We start from the raw sequence: 21,640 nt of genomic DNA, 5'->3' as shown, positions 1-21,640 counted from the left end.
GCCAGGGGGAGGGGACATGGGCGGTTGGCCAGCCTGCCTGCTGGTCGAACTCCTGGTCAAGGGGACAATTTGCATATTAGCCTTTTATTATATAGGATATACACTGAGTGGCCAGATTATTATGCGTTCAGAGATCATAATAAACTGGCCACTCAGTGTATAGTTCACATCATTCACCAACCATTGTATTGTAAGTGCCCCTTATTATCATTAAGAGGCCCTAAGGGATCCCACATATGCTCCCACCATCCAAACATGTCAGCCATACTCACTGTGTCCCTCTCCACTCTGACCACCTCCGTCAATGCTGCTAGGTGACAGGTGACTGCTACCATTACCCATCATGAAATCACCAATGTCTGTGCCAGGGAATCTGGCTCTGAATGAACTGCCTCTCTGGTGCAAAAATATGGTCTCCTCCTGCCTCATTAGTTGGGTCCTGAACACAGAGTCTTGACTTGTGCCCAGCCTCTCACAAATCCTTTATAAATACTCCTGTTGGTTTGCACTTCTGACCCCTTCTCTCTATAGCTCAAAGCAGGCCAAAGCATCTGGAGAGTGAAAGGCCATTCCATATCTGCCCACTTTCCTCTTCTTCCCACTGCAGCTTCTGCTCTGATTAGAGCCTCATCTCCTAGTTACAGGACAAAAACTTTCAGGTTTGTGAATGGGACAAACTGATAGAGGGCAGGGGAGGAGGGGAAGTGTGAAGGATGAAGGGATTTGTTCAGGCTGGCCCCAGCCAGGCAAAACTGTCCCATCAAATAGAATATTTATAACTAGAGGCCAAGTGCACGAAATTCGTGCACGGGTAGGGTCCCTAGGCCTGGACGACGATCAGGGCTGATTGGGGCCTTCCTTCTGGCTGCCAGCTGGGGCCTTCCTTCATTCCACGCCTCCCCCTGGTGGTCAGCACGTGTCATAGTGAGCAATTGTCTCCCAGTCTCCAGGTCAAACTCCTGAGGGGACACTTTGCATGTTAGCCTTTTATATATATAGATATAGATTATCCTCAAATAGCCTTGTCCGTATTAAAATTCAGTTCTGCCATAAACTGGAAGTGGTAGTGGTTACACAACATTTATCAAAGCTCAGAGCACTGCAACCCCAAACCCAATGAATTTCACTACATACAAATTTTAAAATAAATTGTAAAATTTCAGTTGTGCCCAAGTTTTGTCTGGCAGGTCATACTCATGATGTCTATCTCATCGACTTAGCTGCTCTTACAAGACTTTGTTTTCTAGTTTTTCTTCCTGATAGGATAAATATCCATTTACGTGATTTTTATTGATAATAAAACATGAATTAGTTAACAGCCTTTTCAAACATAAATTGATCAAACCCAACAATATCAGGAAGACTAGAGGACAAAGAACAGTTAAACACACACACAAAAAGGACCAGGAGCCTCTTATCTGGATGGCGATAACTCCGGTTGGCTGCCCTTTATCTGCCTCTATTCTCTGAGGCTTAAGGAGGTCGGCTTTTCAGTGTTCAAACAGCAGATCCATGCAGACTTTGCCACACAGCAAATTACTAAGAACACCTGTCTTGAATTTGCGGTCTCAGACTCTCTTGCTCAATCACATTAATTCCCTTTGGAATAGACGGACTACCCGGCGGCTCTTTCCTAGTTTAGAGGCAGCCTGAGCTTCTCCTTCTCTGGCTCCTCATCCACATGACGTCACTGCGTCAGGACCACCTGTTCTGTTTCACAGCCACTCCTGCTCACGAGTCTATTTCTCCTGAAGCTACATCCTCTCATAGAAGTGATTGGTCACTCTTTCATCCACAGGGATGTGGGGTCCCTTGGTTACTGGGTAGCTCTGACCCCCTGGAAAGCACAGAAGCTCTGAAAGAAAATCCAGTGGTACAGTTCATAGTCCCATCCATTCCACTCTCACCAAGGCCGTGTCCACTCTCAGCCAGGCTCTTCCTGAAGCGCAGAGTCTCTTACCTCTAGGTCCTAGAGTCTAGGAGCTTAGGTTTTACTGGAGAGTCAGAGAGTAAACAAGTAAGAAGCACATCACTGAATTAGGCACAGAGTAAGATCAGGGCTATAAGTGACTTGAACAGAGTGCTAGGACAGAGAGTAATGGGATGGCGGATGAGTGGTCAAGGGGAGACCTCTCTGCAAAAAAGATGTTTAGGCTGAACCAGAGGGAAGCATTTCAGGTCTATGAAACAGCAAATGCAGAAGTCCTGAGGCCAGAAATGGCTGTGCAGGACCCAGCATGGCCGTAGCCCAGCACGGCCAGAGCACAGGGGGACGAGAGTGTCGTGAGCTGGGCCAGGAGTGGAAGCAGAGTCCAGGCAAGAGCTCCCTGGTGGCCAAGTTGAGGAGTCTGAGCAAAGAGCCTCGCTCATCAACTCTGATTTGGGTTTGGTGGAGAGGAGATAATCAGCTCTGATTGGGGTTGGTGGAGAGGAGATAATCATACACTCCGGGATGTGGGGAAGTAAGAATAAATATGGCCCTCTATGTGAGTGTTGACAAGAAATTGCAAAGGCTTCTCCACTCACCACTTTTGTGAGAAGTTGTTTCCTGAAATTGAATGATTGTCTGTAAGGTAAACTGATGCCACTGCATCTTGTTCTAGGGTTTTATTTATTCTGTGGCGTTTATTAAAATGAAGCCAGCCGCCCTGGCCTCATTAAGGGAAAGGTATTCACAGTTCGGTTTCCGTGCAGCTGCATTAAAACTCTTTTTCCTAGCCCAGCCAGCGTGGCTAGTGGTTGAGCTTTGACCTATGAATCAGGAGGTCACGATTCGATTCCCAGTCAGGGCATATGCCTGGGTTGTGGGCTCAATCCTCAGTGGGGGACACGCAGGAGGCAGCCAATCAATGATTCTCTCTCATCATTGTTTCTAGACCTCTCTTTTCCTCTCTGAAATCAATAACTAAACACATATATTTAAAAAAACACCTCTTTTTTCTAACTGTTTACATTTTCAGCAGCTCTTAAGTGGATGGAAGGTGCGCAGACTTTATGTTTGTGAGTTCAAGAGAGGCATTGATTTATTTTAGTAATTTGAATTTGGAATTTAATTTCCATTTTCTTTGTTCCTTCCTTTTTGTTCTCTCTCTCCTTAACACATACACATACACACACACACACACACACACACACACACACACACACACACACACGGCCCCATTCTATACCTAAGACATCCCAAAGCAAAATAAGCTTAAAACAAGCTCTGAGACTTGTAAGATACCCCCAGTGTGGTGCAGCTAAGGCGCTTCAGCTGTGAGTACCTAGCAGGACATTTATTTGTACCAGTCAAGCAGGGTGTGGACAATCAGAAGAGAAAAATAGTATTTGTTTCTGCACTCTGGACGAAATTAACAATAGCAAACATGAACATGTTTCAAGTTTATAAATGAAATAATGAAATCAAAGACTTCATCTCCTCCGAGTGTTGTTTCTGCCTGCTCCAGCTGAGGTTTGGTACTGGAGGCTCCTGCCCTGAGCACCTGCCCTCCTCCTTCAGAGACTGGGGAAGACACCACACAGACCCACTCCGGGGTGCCCCCAGTCTCTCTCTCCCATCACCCTCCATGTGGGCTGAGCAGAGAAGGGCAACTCCCAACAGCCACTGCACTGTGTAACCACTGGTACAGCTTCTTGGTGCCTCAGTTTCCCCTCCCTGTTCCAAGCCAGGAAGCTGGAACACCCTGGCATATTGAAGGGCTCTTAGTTGCTATTTATTATTTTCAGGCTGCCAGCTTCCATTTGCACTTCCTAACAGCACCCCAAATTTACTGGGGAAATAAAGTCTCCTCGTTGTGTGTAGCCTTAGTGGAGGGACCTCCTCAATATGACTCAGAACAGGGAGAGGAGGAGATGCAAAGCTAACCTTGGCCAGTCTGGTGTGTTCTGCAGAGATTTTGAACTTGGGTGAGTGACCCAAGGAGGGAGAACTGATGGAGGCCATTCACTGTGTCCGGAGGCATGGCCCACTGTCCCTGATGGAGTTTCTCTGTGAATTAGTTGCTACCCTTTCAACTTTTTGGTTCTCTGGGGCCTTTCTGATACTGGCTTCTCCAAGCCTGGATTCCAGAATTCCAGTTAGTCTGTGAGCCCCTATCTAGTTCCAATAATTTTTCTTTTGCTTGCTAGCTAGCGTCCTTTTCTGTGGCTTGCTATCAAAGGTCTTAATTGAGATGGTTCAATAACTACTCCTAGAATGAATACACTTATGGAATGAAAACAGGCCTAGATAGTATCTCAGGTCTTTTTGGACTTCTTTTTTCTTTTGTCATAATCAGAGAATTGAATCTCACCTGCAGATGTGTTTTCTTGGAACTTGGAAAAGCATCGAAGTTTTCTACAACTCTCCTTTCGGAGGCAAATATGTTTTTATTTTTATTTTTAAATTTATCTTCACTGTATTACAGAGGCAAAGATGTTTTTAAAAAATAATTAAACTTAAGTTTTAAGTTTATGCTTATTGTACGGTATTTAGAAAATACAAACAAGTGTAAAAAGAATATAAAAATATTCAAAAAATATTTCTGTATAAGAAATAGCAGTTGTCAAAATCATGTTTAATATCTGAATGATATTTCATGGTAGGGCTAATATATTTAGTTAATTCCCTGTTGTTAGATGTTTGGGCTATTTCCAATTCACTCTTATAAAAGATTCTGCAGTGAACATTCTCTTTGGTAAATCTTTGTGTACATAGGCTTGTTACCCTTAGGGTACATTTTAAGAAGTAGAATTCTTGGACCAAAGAGTTTGCATGTTTATAATAATCCAATTACAAAAGTATCCTTTTAAAAATAAAACTGATTAAAAACATAGCCCTTTTGCCCTAACCAGTTTGGCTCAGTGGATAAAGCGTTAGCCTGCAGACTCAAGGGTCCCAGGTTCTATTCCAGTCAAGGGCATGTACCTTGGTTGTAGGCACATACCCAGTGCGGAGTGTGCAGGAGGCAGCTGATCGATGTTTCTCTCTCATCGATGTTTCTAACTCTCTATTCCTCTCCCTTCCTCTCTGTAAAAAATCAATAAAATATATTTTTAAAAAAACATAGCCCTTTTATTGTGGGACTCTTCTTTAGCAAAAGCAAAACAAACACAAACATAACACCAAGAAAAGTCTGTTTCAAGGTATGCATCAAAGCAGCCCCCTTTAAAACCACATCATATTAACTTAGGCGCTTCCATTAACCAGCTCCATTAAATAGAGACAGATCATGCGAGAAATTTTTATGAATAGCCCTGTCTGCTCAACACAACCTGACATGGCACTTGCTCTCTTCATCCATTTATTCACAAAACAGTTATTGAGTCCCTACTGTGTGCCTGGACTGGCTCAAGGGACTGGGACATGGAAAAGGAGGTAAGATGTGGTCTCCACCTTCGAGGCACTCACCACCCTGGGCCATGCAGACACATCAATGACTCAAAGGCCAAACGTGGTGGTAATAGCTGCAGTCCAGAGAGGAACACCGCGTCGTGGGAGCAGAGGGCCAAGAGTAGTTTCAACCTGTGCACCAGCAGTCTTCTCCTCTCTTTTCTTCTCTTCCCTCCATTAAAAAGCATCATTTGCAATGGAATATACCTTGAGAAAATGCAAAGTTCTGGGAAATCAAAGAAGGGAGAGATCTGGACCAGCTCCATGGAATCTGTGTGTGTTGAGGAGAGGGAGGACTGGCAACATCTGGCGGGCATGCTGGAGAGGACACTGGTACAGGCGAGAGAAGAAGAGAAGGTGTTCCAGGAACAGATTGCTTGAAAACGCAAGATTTGGGTATAGCAAGATGGCTAAAAGTAAGGACTACCTTGGACTGCTCTTAATAACAAGATAAGACACTCATGCGTACCTGCAGCAGTAAAAGAGAGACATTGTACTAGCTATTGCTGCTGCAACAAATCCCTTAATGGCTCAAAGTAACACATTTATTATGGTGCAGCTTTCTAGATCAGAAGTCTGATATGCGTCTCATTGCACTTAAATCAAAGTGTCTGCAGGGCTGCCTTCTTGTTTGAAGACTTTAGCTGAGAATCTGTTTCCTTGCCTTCCCCAGCTTCTGGAGGCTGTTTGCCTTCTCTGGCTCAGGACCCCTTCTTCCATCCTCAAGGCCAGCAACAGCTGTTCAAGTCCATCTCACATCAGATCACCGTGGTGCCTCTCTCTTGGACTTTTAAGGACACTTTTAAGGGCCCACCCGTATAATCCAGGATAATCTCTCATTTTAATGTCCTTAATTTGATCACACTTGCAAAGTCCCTTCTGCCCCGTGAGAGAACATATTCACAGGTTCTTGGCATTAGGAGGTGGTTAACTTTGGGGAGGTGTTTTTTGTCTTCATGGCAGGGTTTTGGATCAAGAGTGACATCACTGGGGACAGCCCCGAGGAAGAGCATGCTGACATCAGGAAGGAGGAAGGACTGGAAGGCAGAGACCAGTTGGAAGATCTTTTTGCTGATTCCAGAACAGATACGATTCCGTCCTGTGGGAAGAGGGGAGGCAAGGACGGAAGCCAGAGGTAGAGCTGGGACAGACTCCCCGGGAACTGGCAAGCGCTTGAGTGGAGACCGAGGAAAAGCGGAATAGACAGAGGCATCCAAGATGATGGTGAGGATCATGGCGTCGTGTTGTCAGATGCATTGGCTGTAGGAAAATAGCATCGTGTTCAATTCAAGTTTGGATCTTAATATATTAGTAGATAAATAATTTAATGTTTCCACTTTTACATTTTGAATGGGGTATATAAGAGGAATAAAGATTCAGGACATATTCATGCCAGGGAGAGAAGTCACAGGTGACTATCTGAATGGCAGAGAGTGAGTGGTGTTGAGACGGAGACAAAGCACGAAGATGGCAAAGAAGAGGTGACCCGACGGGGACAGACTGAAATGGGAAGAGAGAGAAAGTAGAGAGTAAGGTGGGGGAGAACTATAGACCACGAGGAAGACAGACATGGCAGAAGAAGTGGGGAAAAAAGAGGCAGGAATATCAACAGAGAGAGAAGCTGAGAAGGGCACCTGCTCAGAGTTTTTGGCATGCTCAATGTCCATTTCCAGGTCACTTGGGTTGTACTCACAATTGTGAGCTAGTCGTTTTTAAGATTGTCTTGGGAGACTTATTTGCATTCTGAGCTTAGTTACTGTCCCGGTTTCTCTGTTATGCCAAGCTTCCACGCAGACGCGGTGGTCCCGAGGGGGTGAATTCTCTGGCTAGCAGGCCTTTTGGCCCTCTCAACCAGGGGTCCTCAAAACCTTTTAAACAGGGGGCCAGTTCAGACCGTTGGAGGGCCGGATTATAGTTTAATAAAAACTATGAACAAATTCCTATGCACACTGCACCTATCTTATTTTGAAGTAAAAAAACAAAACGGCAAAAACACCCGCATGTGGCCCGCGGGCCGTAGTTTGAGGAAGCCTGTGGGAACTGTCTCACCTGAAGGAAGGTTCTTTCCCCCTCCCTTCCCAGCACGCCTTAACTCCTGACCTGTGTTGACCTTTGCAAGTTGAGGCCTTCATCAGATGTGTCGAGGAAAAACGCTTTGCATTCTGCACAGCTCCTCACAGACATTACAAGCACTAGGTGACACCCGGGCAGGAGCTTTGGTAAGTCTCAACACAACGGCCAGCTCCTGGTCCCATTTTACAGACAGGGGCACTGAGGCTTGGCTCGGGTCTCATTACGTGCCCAAGGTCACAGGTGGACAGAGCTGGGAGGAACGCCTCCATTTCCAGATCCAGAAAGCAAATAGTGGATTAAGAAATATTGGTGGGGTCACTTCTGGAGACTTCCGGATAACAAAACATGGCCTCTGTTCAACTTGGGAGCCTTGTAGCTAAGGGACAAGGGACCTCACTCTGAACCCTGCTCCCAAACTGACCCTGGCTGGCAGTCAGGCATAAGGAAGTAAGCCGGTGAGGGGCAGGGTTTCTCCAGGCACGGGCACCGCACGCGCGTTCGCCTTTCAGATTTATCTTACAGCGGAGGAAATGGGCACTCAGAGATGTTAACCGACTTGCCCAAGGTCACCCAGGAGCCGGCAGCGAGCCCAGGACAGCTATCGTTCCAGGAAGGCGCGGGCTGGCCAGCCCCGAGGGGTGAGGTCCTTCCCGCCCGCGTCCGCGCCCACTCCCTGCGCGCCGGGCCGCGCCCCCGCCGTTCCCGCGCCCGGTGGGGGCGACTGCGGGGACCGCCTGGGCGGGGGGCTGTTGAGTCCAAGGGGCCAGGCTCGACCGGCCGGGGAAGAAGACGATGCACGGCGCGCCCAGGTGAGCGTGAGGGGGGTCCTGCCGCCCGCAGCCCGGGGCCGCGCCTGCAGCCCGGCGGCCTCCCCGCGCGGGGGCTGGAGCCGGCACCCGAGGGGGCGGCGGGAGGCGCAGGCAGCGGCGGGGAGCGCGGCGGCAGCGGCGGCGGCGGCGGCAGAAGCTCGGCTCGGCGGCTGGGGGTGGCCGCTCCAGTCTGCCCGGGCGCCTGGCTCCGTCGCCGCAGGCAGCGGGTAGGTGCGGCTGGTGCGCGGGGCTCAGGAGCCTGGAGCCCGCGTGTGCCTGGAGCCCGGTGGGGACGCGGCGGGGGCGGGGTGGCAGGACCCGGTGAGGGGCTGGGGGGCTCTGGGCTCCAGAGCCCGGGCTTTGCCGCAGCGGCTCAGGTTGTAGGTGGGCTGGCTGCTTGTGCAGGACGCGTCTCCAGCGTGGGACCGCCGTAGGGTCGGGGCCGGTGCCCAGCACTTGTGTACGTAAGTACTAGTGAAACGGCTGGTGTGCTCACTGCCTCGGGGAGGCTGTGTGTAAGGGTGTGTGTGTGTGAATGAAAGAGAGGGAGAGAGAAACGGAGAGGGAGAGAGAGAGAGAACATCGGCTGTGCATCTATGTCCTGTGTGTAACCAGATACAAGTGGGCTATGGATGGTCCTGGAGGTGGAATGAGAGAGCGCACTCTAACTGTGTGAGTGTGCGGTGCGCACGTCCCGAGTGCCTACCTGGCTGTGTGGGAGAGTGGCCGCGGGTGTGTGGGCACGCTGTGCTGCATGGAGCGTTCGCCGTCACTGCGGTTGTCTTTCACAGAATCCAAGCCCAGTGTCAGATGCATTTCCCCCCAGCCTGCTGCTGTTGGCTGCCGTTGGAAGTGGTGGCCCCTGGCAGAGGTGGGGCAGTCAGGGGCACCGGCTGGTCTTCCTATAGACTTCAGTGTTAAGAAAAAAAAAATGTTGGCTTGGTTTTTCATTTAGTCCATTGCAATGAATAAAGATTGCTTAGGGTAACCGATTTGGCATGAACCAAAGGTGGCTTTTGATGGAAAGACACTGAGGCAAGTTTGCCCTCCTCGTCTTGACATTGCTGGGGTGACTCCCCAGGTCAGAAAGCTGTGGGTGACTGGGGGTGGGGGTGGGGGGTTTGCCTGGCCCCGTGTGTGGAACTTGGGCAGCAGTGACGGGGGACAACTTGGTGTGTGCTGCTGTGAACACAGGTGCTGAAGGAAAAGGACACTGGTGATGGATGCGGTGCCCTAGACTCAAGGAAAAACTCAGGACAGGCCGCGAGTCTCGTGGAGTCCCCGAGTTCTAGGAAGTGATGAGTGTGGGGGGAAATTAGTGAAAAGCAAAGAGGTTGGCAGCATCCTCAAGTCATCTTTTAATCTTATCTTTATTTTTCCCATGCACCCTGATCCTGAATGAATTCCCGCTTGTGTTTGCATCATTTCCCCCCATGGGAAACAGCTTTATTATAAATGTTATTACACAGCTGAGCAGGTTATCATTTCACTGCAGCACATCAGAGCCAGCAGGAGCTGAGGACACTGGTGCTTTTGCTACCTCTGAGTTATCTGGATTTTACTCCTGAAGCTGGTCCTTCTAGGGACCACAACTGCCCTATAGCCAATAAATTCAAAGTGTTTTCTCCCACTCAAGTTCTGCTGGAACTCCCTGACATCATCCCCTCAGCTTCTTTCCCCCAAAACAGCACTTGGAACCCAGCCTACGCGACCTGCTACCCCAAATCACCTCCTGATTTTCCCATGTGCTATTGAACCACCAGCATCCTCTGCGTCCCTTCCCTGGGAACTGGTCACCTTTTTAGTTCTCCTCTTCCTTCATCAGTCATGGTCACAGTTTAATAGGCAGGTTTTATTCTTTTCCCCTCAGTACTCTTGAATCTTTCTCCTCCTCCTCCTCCTCCTCCTCCTCCTCCTCCTCCTCCTCCTCCTCCTCCTTCTGCCACCACCTCATCAGGTGAAACTCATATTCTGGGATTTCTGGAAATAGGAAATAGATTGTGATCATCGGGAATATATATATACTAGTAGCCCGTTTGCACAAAGATTCGTGCAATAGACCTTCATTCACCTGGCTGCCTGCACCAGTTTTCTGCTGGCACCGGAGACCCAGGCCTTGGCTGTGGCCACCGCCTTCTGCCTTCTTTCAGGGTCGGGGCTTGGCCCTGGACGGTGGCCTTGGGCTCGGCCGCACCCAATATCCCTGCTAAGGATCGCAGGAGCCGACCCCCAGTGGTTTCCTTCGATCGGTGCAGGCTCCCCGCTGGTGCCCAAGGCCGGGAAAGCCTCGGGCGGCTTTCCCGGCCTTGGGCTCGGCGGCACCCAGCGTCCCTGCTACAGATCGTAGGAGCCGACCCCCTGGTCGTTGCCTGCTATCCGTGCAGGCTCCCTGCTGGTGCCCAAGGCCGGGAAAGCCTCTGCCAGAGGCTTTCCCGGCCTTGGGCTCCACCACACCCCAACGTCCCTGCAACGGTTTCCTGGTGGGCGTGGCGTGGTTGGTGGGCATGGCGTGGTTGGTGGGCGTGGCTTGGGCGTAGCGAAGGTGCGGTCAATTTGCATATTTGTCTATTATAAGGTAAGATAGATTGTGATCGTCAGGAAAGAAATGCAAAGCAAATGCACAAAGAGGAGATCCCTGACATTATCACTGTCTGACTAACAAGTTAAATAAATGTTTGGGAGAATCTGGACCTTCTGATGGCTGTAACATTATGTCCTAGGTCAAGTCTCTTGGCTTTTCTAAAGCTCAGTTTATTCCTTTGTGAAATATGATGAAAGATTTCCACTAAAACCAAGTTGCTAGATCATTTCTAAGGTTGTTTTCCAGCTTCAGAATTCTCTAATTGTCATGATGTTCTTTGTGTTTAGCAAGAAACACTTTCCATAAAGCCGTAGGGTTACCTTCTAATATCTTACCACCTTTTTAAAAAATTCAGTTTGTCTCTGGGGGAAAGAAGTAGGCAAAGGGGAAAAGTGTGAAGATGCCCCATTGACTTAAGTTTGTGGTTGAGGGCCAACTACATATATCAAGCCTTAGAGTTGAAGGAATCTTAGATGTCTCACCTCCCATCCAGTGGAGAATCTTCCATGCCATTGCCTTTTGAAAATTGAAAAAGATGTGTCAAGTCTTATTAAGATCATGTCACCCAACGTTATAATTCAGGGCTTTAGTCTTGACATTTTGGGCTACATAATTATTTTGCTGTGAGGGACTGTCCCGTGCATCGTAGGATGTTTAGCAGCATCTCTGGCACCCGTTAGATGCCAGTAGTAAGCGCCACTTGTGACAACTAAAAATGTCCACGGACATTACCAAGTGTTCCCTTGGGGGGCAGTCACCCCGTCTCAACTCCTGTTGAATCCAGTTGTAATTCAAACACAAGTCTTGTGGCCTTGTACAGAAATACCGTAATGTGTTTTAATAAACGGATGGATTGCTGTGTTGCGAGCAGCTTTTTCACCACCTTCCAATTTGGCCACCCTCACACATTTACCTTCATGCCTCCTGGTTTCTCACTGCCTTGTTGCTATGCCTGGAAACGCTCAAGATGTTGCTGAAGGCTGACAAGCATTTCAGAGACAATATAATAATAATCATAATTGCTCACATTAACCCAGCCCTTGATATGTGCCAGGCATGGTTCTAAATGCTTTCCATGGATGATCTTACTTAATCTTCATTAAGAATCCCAGGAGAGGTGCTTTGATTCTCCCCATTTTAGAGATGAGGCAACAATCTTTCAGAGGTAGATTCACATACGTTCTGTTCTCTCAACTGGGATGTGATGGAGCTGAGGTTGATGGTAGGTCGTCCGACTCCAGAATCCATATTCGGAACCCCCACATGAAACTGCCTTCCACAAATGGGATCTTGATATTAACAGGAGGGAAAGATCTAAAACATCATCTCATTCAATTGTAGAATCATGTCTGCAACTGGAAAGGCTAGGAACGGTGAGGTTGGCAATTGTGTTCAGTTGAAATAATGTGCTTTCTCCCTTTTGTTCTTCTTCTCTCTGTTATTCACATTATTCAGAAATAGCTCCAAGGTGAGAGCCCTGGGGTCGGGGTTGGGTAAATTAGGGGAGAGGGGTTCAGGGGAAGGGAAGGATGGCGAAAAGAAGCAAACAATGAACAAGATGGTCCTTTTTCTATGAAGTCCTCACCATCATCTAAACCTTAGATGTCTCTTCCATCACTGAAATTAAAGTTGTCATATTTTTATCAAATCGTTCCCTCTGCTTTGTTCTTGGCCTGCCCTTTCATTCTTTCATTATGCATGATGTTTTTATACTGTAGAGGCAGTAGGAAGTGGAGTACCTTTGGCAAAGGCGAAAAGAGGGATGTAAATGGCCATCAAATAGGCTTATTGATGGGTAAGAATGACTCCTTACCAATGACTATTAAGCTTGAAAATCAAAGGCAAGCTCTAAGAAGTATGACGGTTGCCTCTGAGACACTATATCAACAAATCCACAGGTCTGGTGGCTGCCAGTGAGTAGAGCCTTGGTTTTGCAAGCCTCTGAGTTTGGTTATGACAGTGGTTCTCAAACTTTGGTGAGCATCAGAATAATCTACAGGACCTGTTAAAACACACACTGCTTGGTCCCCACCTCCAGAGTTTCTGATTCAGTGCTTGTGGGCTAGGGTCTGAGAACTGGATTTCTAACAGGTTCCCAGGTGAAGCTAATGCTGCTGGTCCAGGACCACATGGTTAAGACCGAAGTAAGTGAAGCTCACAACCTGAGCTTATCCTATATAATAAAGAGGTAGTATGCAAATTGACCCTCATGCCCTCACAAGATGGCTGCCTACTACCAGGCCGGCAGGGGGATTAGTGAGGGATGACCAAATGACTGAACAAGCAGGCTGCGTGGGGTGACCAGGCTGGCAGGGGGGTTAGTGAGGGACAACCAAATGACTGAACAAGCAGGCTGCGTGGGGCAACCAGGCTGGCAGGGGGGATAGTTAGGGGAAACCAGGACAGCAGGGGGGCAGTTGGGGGTGATTAGGCTGGCAGGGGGGCTAGTGAGGGGTGACTAGGCCAGTGGTGGGGGACAGTTGGGGGCGACCAGGTTGGCAGGGAGGGTGGCAGTTGGGGCAATCAGGCTGGCATGCAGAGGCAGTGAGGGGCAATCAGGCTGGTGGGGGAGGGGGGACAGTCAGGGGCGACCAGGCAGGCAGGCAGGTGAGTGATTAGGAGCCAGTGGTCCAGGATTGTGAGAGGGATGACCGACTGCCGGTTTAGGCCCGATCCCTGGGCCTAAACCGGCAGTCAGACATCCCCTGAGGGGTCCCAGATTGGAGAGGGTGCAGGCTGGGCTGAGGGGACATCCTCCCCACTCCCCTCCCTGTGCACGAATTTCATGCACTGGGCCTCTAGTTTTTAAATAAAAGAGATCTTATTTTTAAGATAACTGAGCATTTGGATTGATGAGAAGTAATGGATAGAACAAGATTAAAAGAACAATAAATGCTAAGGACTAGTTGACATCTCTCAGTCAGCATCTAAGCTTTGCCTCTCATTTTGAATTTCAGAAAAACCTTTGCTTTTTCTACTTTGGATTAATTCTGATCTTAGATCTTTCCATTCTCTCTACCTCTACCCACCCCCCACTGCTACCTCAATCTGAAAGATAAAATCCCTCATTAATCACAGGATAATCCAAATAAAAAGTCCTTTAATATCTTATCTACTGCCAGATAAATTCTGACTAGCCCCCTGTATGTTATCTGTCCATCCAGTTTTTGTTTCCTATGTAGTTGCTCCTTATTTCTTCCTCTTTCAAATCAATATTAGCACCATAAAGAAACCCCACAGAAACACAAATCAGACATTTATGTGTAACTAATTAAATTTTAAAAATTTTAATCTGAAAAGGTTTCTTTTAAAACCAAATTTCAAACTCAACCAATCCTCCTTCTTGTTTTAAAAAAAATTCAAATAGATTTTATTTTTTTACAGAAAGGAAATTTAGGTTAACAGTAAAATATACCAGAGAGTAGAGTTCCTGTACACCTCTTGCGCCAACATGTGCAAAGTCTCCCTTACTACCAAAAAAGGAAGGATTTTTAATATTTTTTGTTAATCCTCACCAGAGGATATATTTTCATTGATTTTTAGGGAGAGTGGAAGAGAGAGGGAAAGACAGAGAGAAACATATGATGTGCGAGAAACACATCAATTGGTTGCTTCCTACACAAGCCCTGACCAGGGCCTCAGTGGGGGAGGAGCCTGCAACTAAGGTACATTCCCTTGACCGAAATCAAACCCGGGACTCTTTGGTCCGAAGGCCGATGCTCTATCCACTGAGCCAAATCACTAGGGCTGGAGCGGTACATTTCTTACAATTGATGAATCTACATTGACATGTTAATATCACTCCAAGTCCACAACTTGTCATGGCCTGCCTGGCTCAGTGGTTGGAGCATAGGACTGAGCCCCAGCAGGTTGCAGGTTTGATTCTCAGGTCAAGGACACATACCTTGGTTGCAGGTCTGATCCCTTCCCCCCCATTCAGCATGTAGGCAGGAGGCAACCAATCATTGTGTCTCCGTCACATTGATATTTCTCTTTTTCTCCTCTTCCTCTTTCTCTCCTTTCCTCCCTCTTCCACTCTGTCTAAAAAAATCATTGGGAAAAATATCCTCACTCTTCAGGTGAGGATTTTTTAAAAAGCCCACAACCTACATTAGAATTCACTCTTGGTGTTGTCCTATGCATTTTGACAAACATGTAATGATATGTACCATCACTACAGTATCATACAGAATAGTTTCTGCCCTAAAGAACCTCTATTCTCCACCTATTTATCACTCCCTCTTTTCTAACTCCTGGAACTCACTAATCTTTTTACTGTCTCCATGGTCTTGCCTTTTCCAGATGTCATATGGTGGGTATCCTACAGTTAATAGCCTTTTCAGAGGGCCTTTTTATTCAGTTGGTAATATGCATTTAAGTTTTTTCCATGTCTCTTCATGGCTTAATGGCCCATTCATTTTAGTGTGGAGTAATAGTCTATTGTCTGATTGTACTATATAGTTTATCCATTAGCCCACTGAAGGACATCTTGGCTGCTTCCAAGTTTTTCCAACCCATCCTCCTGATGCCCATCCTCCAGATCACCAGACATACATCATCAAAACTGCCTGACATCTGACTGACAACTGTCCTGGACCAATCCTAGGGCTAAGAATGCAGAACTTACTATTCTCAAGATCATCCTTTTTACTCTTCTTTAGAACACTTCTGGGCTAGTTGTGTTTCTGGTTTGCAAACCTTAAGACCCTTGAATAAATCTATCATGAATTTCTAGATAAAGCCTCCAGATTGCTTTTGAGTTCATTCAACAGCTGCTATAGACATCCAGGTAGAGTGTTTTGTGTAGACATTATTTTCAGTTTATTTGAGTAAATACCAAAGAGCGCAATTACTGTGTCCTATGGCATGAGTATTTTTAGGTTTTCAAGAAACTGCAAAACTGTCTTCCAAAGTGGCAGCAAAATTTAGCATTCTCACCAGCGATGAACGAGTTTCTGTTGCTCCACATCCTCCACAGCATTTGATGTTATCAGTGTTCTGGGTTTTTACCATTCTAGCAGGCATGTAGTGGTATCTCATTATTATTTTAATTTCCATAGTGACATATCATATTATTGTTGTACTTTTATGTCTTTTATGTCTTTTCAGTCTGAAAATCCTCTAAATTTTTTTAAATTGTGGTAAAATACACATAACACATCTTAACCATTTATAAATGTTCAGTTTAGTTGTGTTAAATACATTCACATTGTGGTACAACCAATCTCCAGAACTTTTGTGAAACAACTTCTAATTTCCCATTCTCCACAACTCCTGGCAACCAACATTTTACTTTCTGTATCTATAAATTTGACTATTTTAGATACATCATATAAATGAAATTTAGAGTATTTTTAAAATCTTTATTGTTGAGGTTATTACAGATGTCCCTCATTCCCCCCCCCCATTAACCCCCATACCCAATTCCTGCCCTGCCCCAGGCTTTCACCACCCTATTGTCTGTGTCCATAGGTAATGCATATATGCATATAAGATCTTTGTTTATCTCACCCCCTCACCCCTCTGAGGGGTTTATCCACCCCTCACCCCCATTCCCTCTGAGAATTGTCAGTCTGTTCCATTTCCATGCCTCTGATTCTATTTTATTCACCAGTTTATTCTGTTCATTAGATTTCTTATTTATTTTGATTTTTACATTCAGTTGTTGATAGGTATGTATTTGTTGCCATTTTGTTGTTCACATTTTTTATCTTTTTCTTTCTTCTTCTTCCTCTTCTTAAAGAATACCCTTCAACATTTCATATAATCCTGGTTTGGTGGTGATGAACTCTTTAGCTTTTTCTTGTCTGTGAAGCTCTTTATCTGATCTTCAATTCTAAATGATAGTTTTACTGGGTACAATCTTGATTGTAGGTCCTTGCTATTCATCACTTTTAATATTTCTTTCCACTCCCTTCTGGCCTGTATAGTTTTTGTGGAGAACTCAGCTGACAGTCGTATGGGCATTCCCTTGTAGGTAACTAACTGCTTTTTTCTTGCTGCTTTTAAGATTCTCACTTTGTCTGTAGCCCTTGGCATTCTAATTATGATGTGTCTTGGTGTGGTCCTCTTTGGGTTCCTCTTGTTTGGGGTTCTCTGCGCTTCCTGGACTTGTAAGTCTATTTCTTTCACCAGGTAGGAAAAGTTTTCTGTCATTATTTATTCAGATAAGTTTTCAATACCTTGCTCTCTCTCTTCTTCTGGCACCTCCATAATGCGAAAGTTGGTATGCTGGAAGTTGTCCCAGAGGAGGCGGGATCTTAGGAAATCACCAGGGCAGAGCAAACAGAAATGGTTGCCAGTCAGCACTGTGACCCATGGGGGAGGTCCCAGCATAGGAACGAGGATCCCTGTGAGCACCTCCATCTGGGAGAAAGTGACCCTCGAGTTCCTGCCCCAATGCTAGACAATCCAGTTCCTCCTCGTATGTGTCTGGGTTCCCCAGAGCCTTGCCCTGGTGCTGGAGCTCAGAGGAAGCGGGACCCTGTAAGTTCAGTTCATGGTGCCGGCCTTTGAAGAGGAATGGCTGGGTCTCCAGCAGCCTCTGTGTCACGGAGCCCCAATCTGCACTGGTTTTTACAGCCTGTAGTTCTTACTGCTCATAGGGACTTCTTTTCCCAGCTCTAGGACCCTGGACTTGGGGTCTGATGTGGGGCTGGGACCCCTTGCTCTTGACAGGCAGCCTCCGCAGAGATGATCTCCCTCCCGATTAAGAAAGTGGCCCACGTGGGTGCCAGCCCAGCCCATTCTGCACCTCCACACCTCCTACCAGTCTCAGTGTGCTTTCTTCTTTACTTCTCTAGTTGTAGGACTTCCATTCAGCCAGTTTTCCAGCGGTTCTGGATGATGGTTGTTCTATATTTTAGTTGTAATTTTGATGTGGCTGTGGGAGGTGGTAGTACAAGCATTTACCTATGCCACCATCTTCAAAAATCTCTGACATAGATAATTTTACAAAACTAATATAATCTCTCTTCCATTTCAACATTTAAAAATAATTTATGGAAATGACAGGCTAGGAAATTACCATTTGAGATAACATTTTATAAGTTCACAGGACTGTCACATATGTTCTCTTATTTGAACTTCACGAGGAGGAGCAGATCTGTAAGATAGATGGACTGGATATCTTAACCACATTGAGCAGCTGGAGACCTTATGGAAGTAAAATGAGGAACCCAGAGTCACATGGTGCTAAGAGCAAATTGGGCCTTGGTGTAAAAAAAAAAGTATCCTCCTTCAAGTTCTAGAAGACATTCTGTAGGTTTTGAGGAGCTACAGGAATATCTAATTAATACAATTGCACTGGAAATGTTGAAATAGGAGACTGTTGAGATCTGGATCCTTTACAGCAAGCAGGTCAAACTCAAAGGCTAACATGGGCCAAATAAACAAGTTTATGTGGGCCGCAAAAAAAACCAAAAGCTTCAATTTTCATAGAAACGTAGGTTTATTTCTATAGAGACATGCTGAATAACAAAGGGCTGAAATAAATGAGTAATCGTTAACATAAAATAATAGAACATTTTTATAAAAATTATTTGTTCTTGAACATTAACTTACCAGACACTGAATAACTGCACAAATTAATAAGCGTAATGCAAATAAACCTATTTTTCTCATTCTCTGAAGGTGAAATATTCCTGTTGTGCACCTCAAACAAGTCAGTACAAGACTAAATACGTGGCGTCGACTGCTAAAATATTCACTGCTAGTATTAGTGGAGAGAATTGGCGTGCCTACGCATAAGGCGCATAAGGCGCGTAAGGGAAATGAATGCAACATGATTATAGTAATCAGTCATTAGTGAACATTGTAGTTCATTATTAACTAGGGGCCCGGTGCATGAAATTCGTGCACTGGGGAGGGGTCCCTCAGCCCAGCCTGCCCCCTCTCACATACTGGGAACCCTCAGGGGATGTCTTACTGATGGCTTAGGCCCGCTCCCCGTTGGGAGCAAACCTAAGCCGCAGTCTGGCCTCCCTTTGCGGGCTAATCAGGGGAAGGCACCAGCTCCATCACCCCACTGCTGCAGCCACTGCCAGTCACTGCAGCCACCAAGGTATTTCCATCAACACGGACTCTAGTCCCTTCACCATGAAAACATGACAACTTTCTTTAGGCATTTTCAAGATGTGTCTTTCATAGGATATGACATTTCTTTATTTTTCTTTTTATCCTCGCCTGAGGATATGTTTCCATTGATTTTATCCCCTTCCCTCCGAACCCAGGCTCGGCACCTGCCCAAGCCTAAAGCCTCTGCCCCAGGGTTTAGGCTTGGGAAGGGGTTTCCCCCCCCCCCCCGCCCCACCTGCACCTCTGATCTCAGGCTCGGCCCTTTCCCCCCCCACCCCTCTGATCACAGGCTCGGCCCCTTCTCAAGCCTAAAGCCTCTGCCCCAGGCTTTAGGCTTGGGAAGGGGTTCCCCCACCCGCACCTCCGATTGCAGGCTCGGCCCCTTCTCAAGCCTAAAGCCTCCACCTGATGGCCGGCTGGGAGTGACCTGGGTGCCGAGGAGGTTCCCGGGACCCAGGTATGTATGCAAATTAACCGCCATCTTTGTTGGGTTAATTTGCATACTCTTATTGGCTGTGGGCATAGCGGAGGTATGGTCAATTTACATGTTTCTCTATTATTAGGTAAGATAATTATGTGTAACATGATATTGTAAAAATTAAGTTACGAAATTTTTATTAAAACGTTTCTTACATACCATTATATTGTCTGGCCACAAAAACACTTGTTGTGGGCCACATGCGGCCTGTGGGCCCCGAGTTTGACATGCTTGCTTTACAGGATAACTTAGTGCGTAAAAGTCTGGACTCTGAAGCCACTTCCTGACATAGCCTTGGACGATGTCTCCTCCCTATGCTTCAGTTTCTTCATTTGTGAAGTGGGGACAGTTGCAGTACTCCTTCATAGCGTGATGTGAAGATGACATGAGGTAGCATATGTGAAAAGTTTGGTACTTAGCATGTGTCCAACAGATATCAGATATAGAAATATGTCACTATTCCTCTCCTGCTTCCTCCCCAGGATTCTTCTCTTGTGTGTTAAATAGGCCCCTTTGAAAGAGGTTTGTTTGGGAACTGTCAGGAGATTGAGATTGTGGGCAGCAGCCTTTTGGGGTCAGCGTTTTATTAATCCAGCGAAGATGCAGATTCTGCTCAAGAATTTCCATTTAAGCTGTAAATAGCCCATGGCCTGCGAGAGTGCACAGGGATGCTTAATTGGATATGATAATCAGCACATGATAATCTGAAGCAGAGTTCTGTAGAAGCTGTTTTCTAATCCAGGGGGCTCAGAAGAAATAGAAAAGAGTGAGGCCAGAAGAGGTAAAATGCTGGCAGGGATTTTTCCTTTGGTATGCATAGCAAATTCTGTAATCCAGGTCTTCCAGCCAATGAAGCTCTTAAACAGATAAGGAAAACTGTTCAAGAGGATTTCAGAAGGATGTGTCCACCTGGGTGGATTGCACTCCATTCTTACGATGTTTCCCAAACTGCTCTCCATGAATCGTTTGTACCAGAATCCCTGGGACATTTATTGGTTAAAATGCAGATTCTTGAATCTGCTGATTCAGAAAATCTGCAGTTTTGCAGGTGACTTTTATGTATTCTAATGTTTGAGTACCACTGCTGTTTGTAACCTAATTCTGTAGGGCTCAAAACTTGGAAGACAATTTAGATGGAATGCAAATTTTGGTTTGACCTGTCCCCAATTCCAGGCCTCTGAAATCAGTGGTGACAAAACCGTTGGTGCATTCTCAGGCTCAGCTCTCAGAGGCCTCTTCTATAGAAAGAGGAATAACTTCTATAACCCATCCCAGAGCAGGCGAGATCAGCCCCCAGGTGCATAGCTGCCTTTGTGGAGAAGCAGAGTGGGGAACATCCAGCCTCCGATGCCTGGGGCACTGCCGAGCTGGAGACCACCTTGTTTCAATAGCTGGCCAACATTGTATTGTGAACTCACTGGGCACCTGCTTTATAAGTATTCACTCTCATTGATTTTTTGCAATAACCTTGTGAAGTTAGAATTATGCGTATCCCGTTATATAGATGAGGCCGCTGAGGCCAAGGGAAGTAAATAATTTGTCCAAGGGTATACGGATCATTGATAGACGTAGGACTGATTCCAAGGCTGTGCTTGGAATCAGGGGCTGGCAAATTTTCTGACCAGAATCCTGATTTTCTATAACCAGCAAGCTAAGTTTTTACATATTTTAATTGTTAAAAAGAAATCAAAAGAAGAAGAATATTTCGTAACAAATGAAAGTGATATGAGATTCAAATTCGGTGTCCATAAATACAGTTGACTGGAAAGCAGCCATGCTCATTCATTTGAGTAGAGTCTGTGGCTGTTTGCGCACTGCAACAGCACTTTGGAATAGTTCTGATACTGACCTCACGCTCTGAAAAGCTTAAAATATTTGCTAAATGGCCCTTTGCAGAAAAAAAGTGTGTCAACGTCTGCTTTAACCACAATGCCAGTGTTTCTCAAGCTTTAATCATTTCAGTACTTCCTTTGTGATTCGTGCCACCTTCTCATGCCATCAAGAGCATTATCTGCATAGCATCTTTCTTCAGAGCAGTGAGTTTCCCTTAAATAAATTTTATTTTACAAAGAAACAAAAATGGAAGTGAAAACCAGTACCCACTACAAGAAACAGAAGATAACTGTACAAACAAAGGCAACACACACAAAAAAACTGTCTCAGCTTTTAGCTAAATAGTTGGAGCCGATACTGTCACGTTTCCTCCCATTTTTCTGCAGATCCCCTCACCACTTGTGTGTAGCATCCGC

The 21,640-nt window shown here is 46.2% G+C and overlaps 1 protein-coding gene across 1 annotated transcript in view; it reads left to right on the top strand.

Annotated features, from left to right (window-relative positions):
* Positions 1–6,330: 6,330 nt before the first annotated feature.
* HTR4 (5-hydroxytryptamine receptor 4) overlaps positions 6,331–21,640 on the top strand; it is a 120,830-nt gene continuing 105,520 nt past the window's right edge. The window contains exons 1-2 of the mRNA XM_054716748.1: positions 6,331–6,509; positions 8,022–8,483. Coding sequence (XP_054572723.1) covers positions 6,331–6,509; positions 8,022–8,483 — 641 coding nt within the window. The remainder of the gene's footprint in view (positions 6,510–8,021; positions 8,484–21,640) is intronic.

The sequence above is a fragment of the Eptesicus fuscus genome, chromosome 6, assembly GCF_027574615.1.
Source record: "Eptesicus fuscus isolate TK198812 chromosome 6, DD_ASM_mEF_20220401, whole genome shotgun sequence".
NCBI lineage: Eukaryota > Metazoa > Chordata > Mammalia > Chiroptera > Vespertilionidae > Eptesicus > Eptesicus fuscus.
The sequence above is the reverse complement of the archived record's forward strand: the minus strand, read 5'-3'. Positions and strand labels throughout refer to the sequence as shown.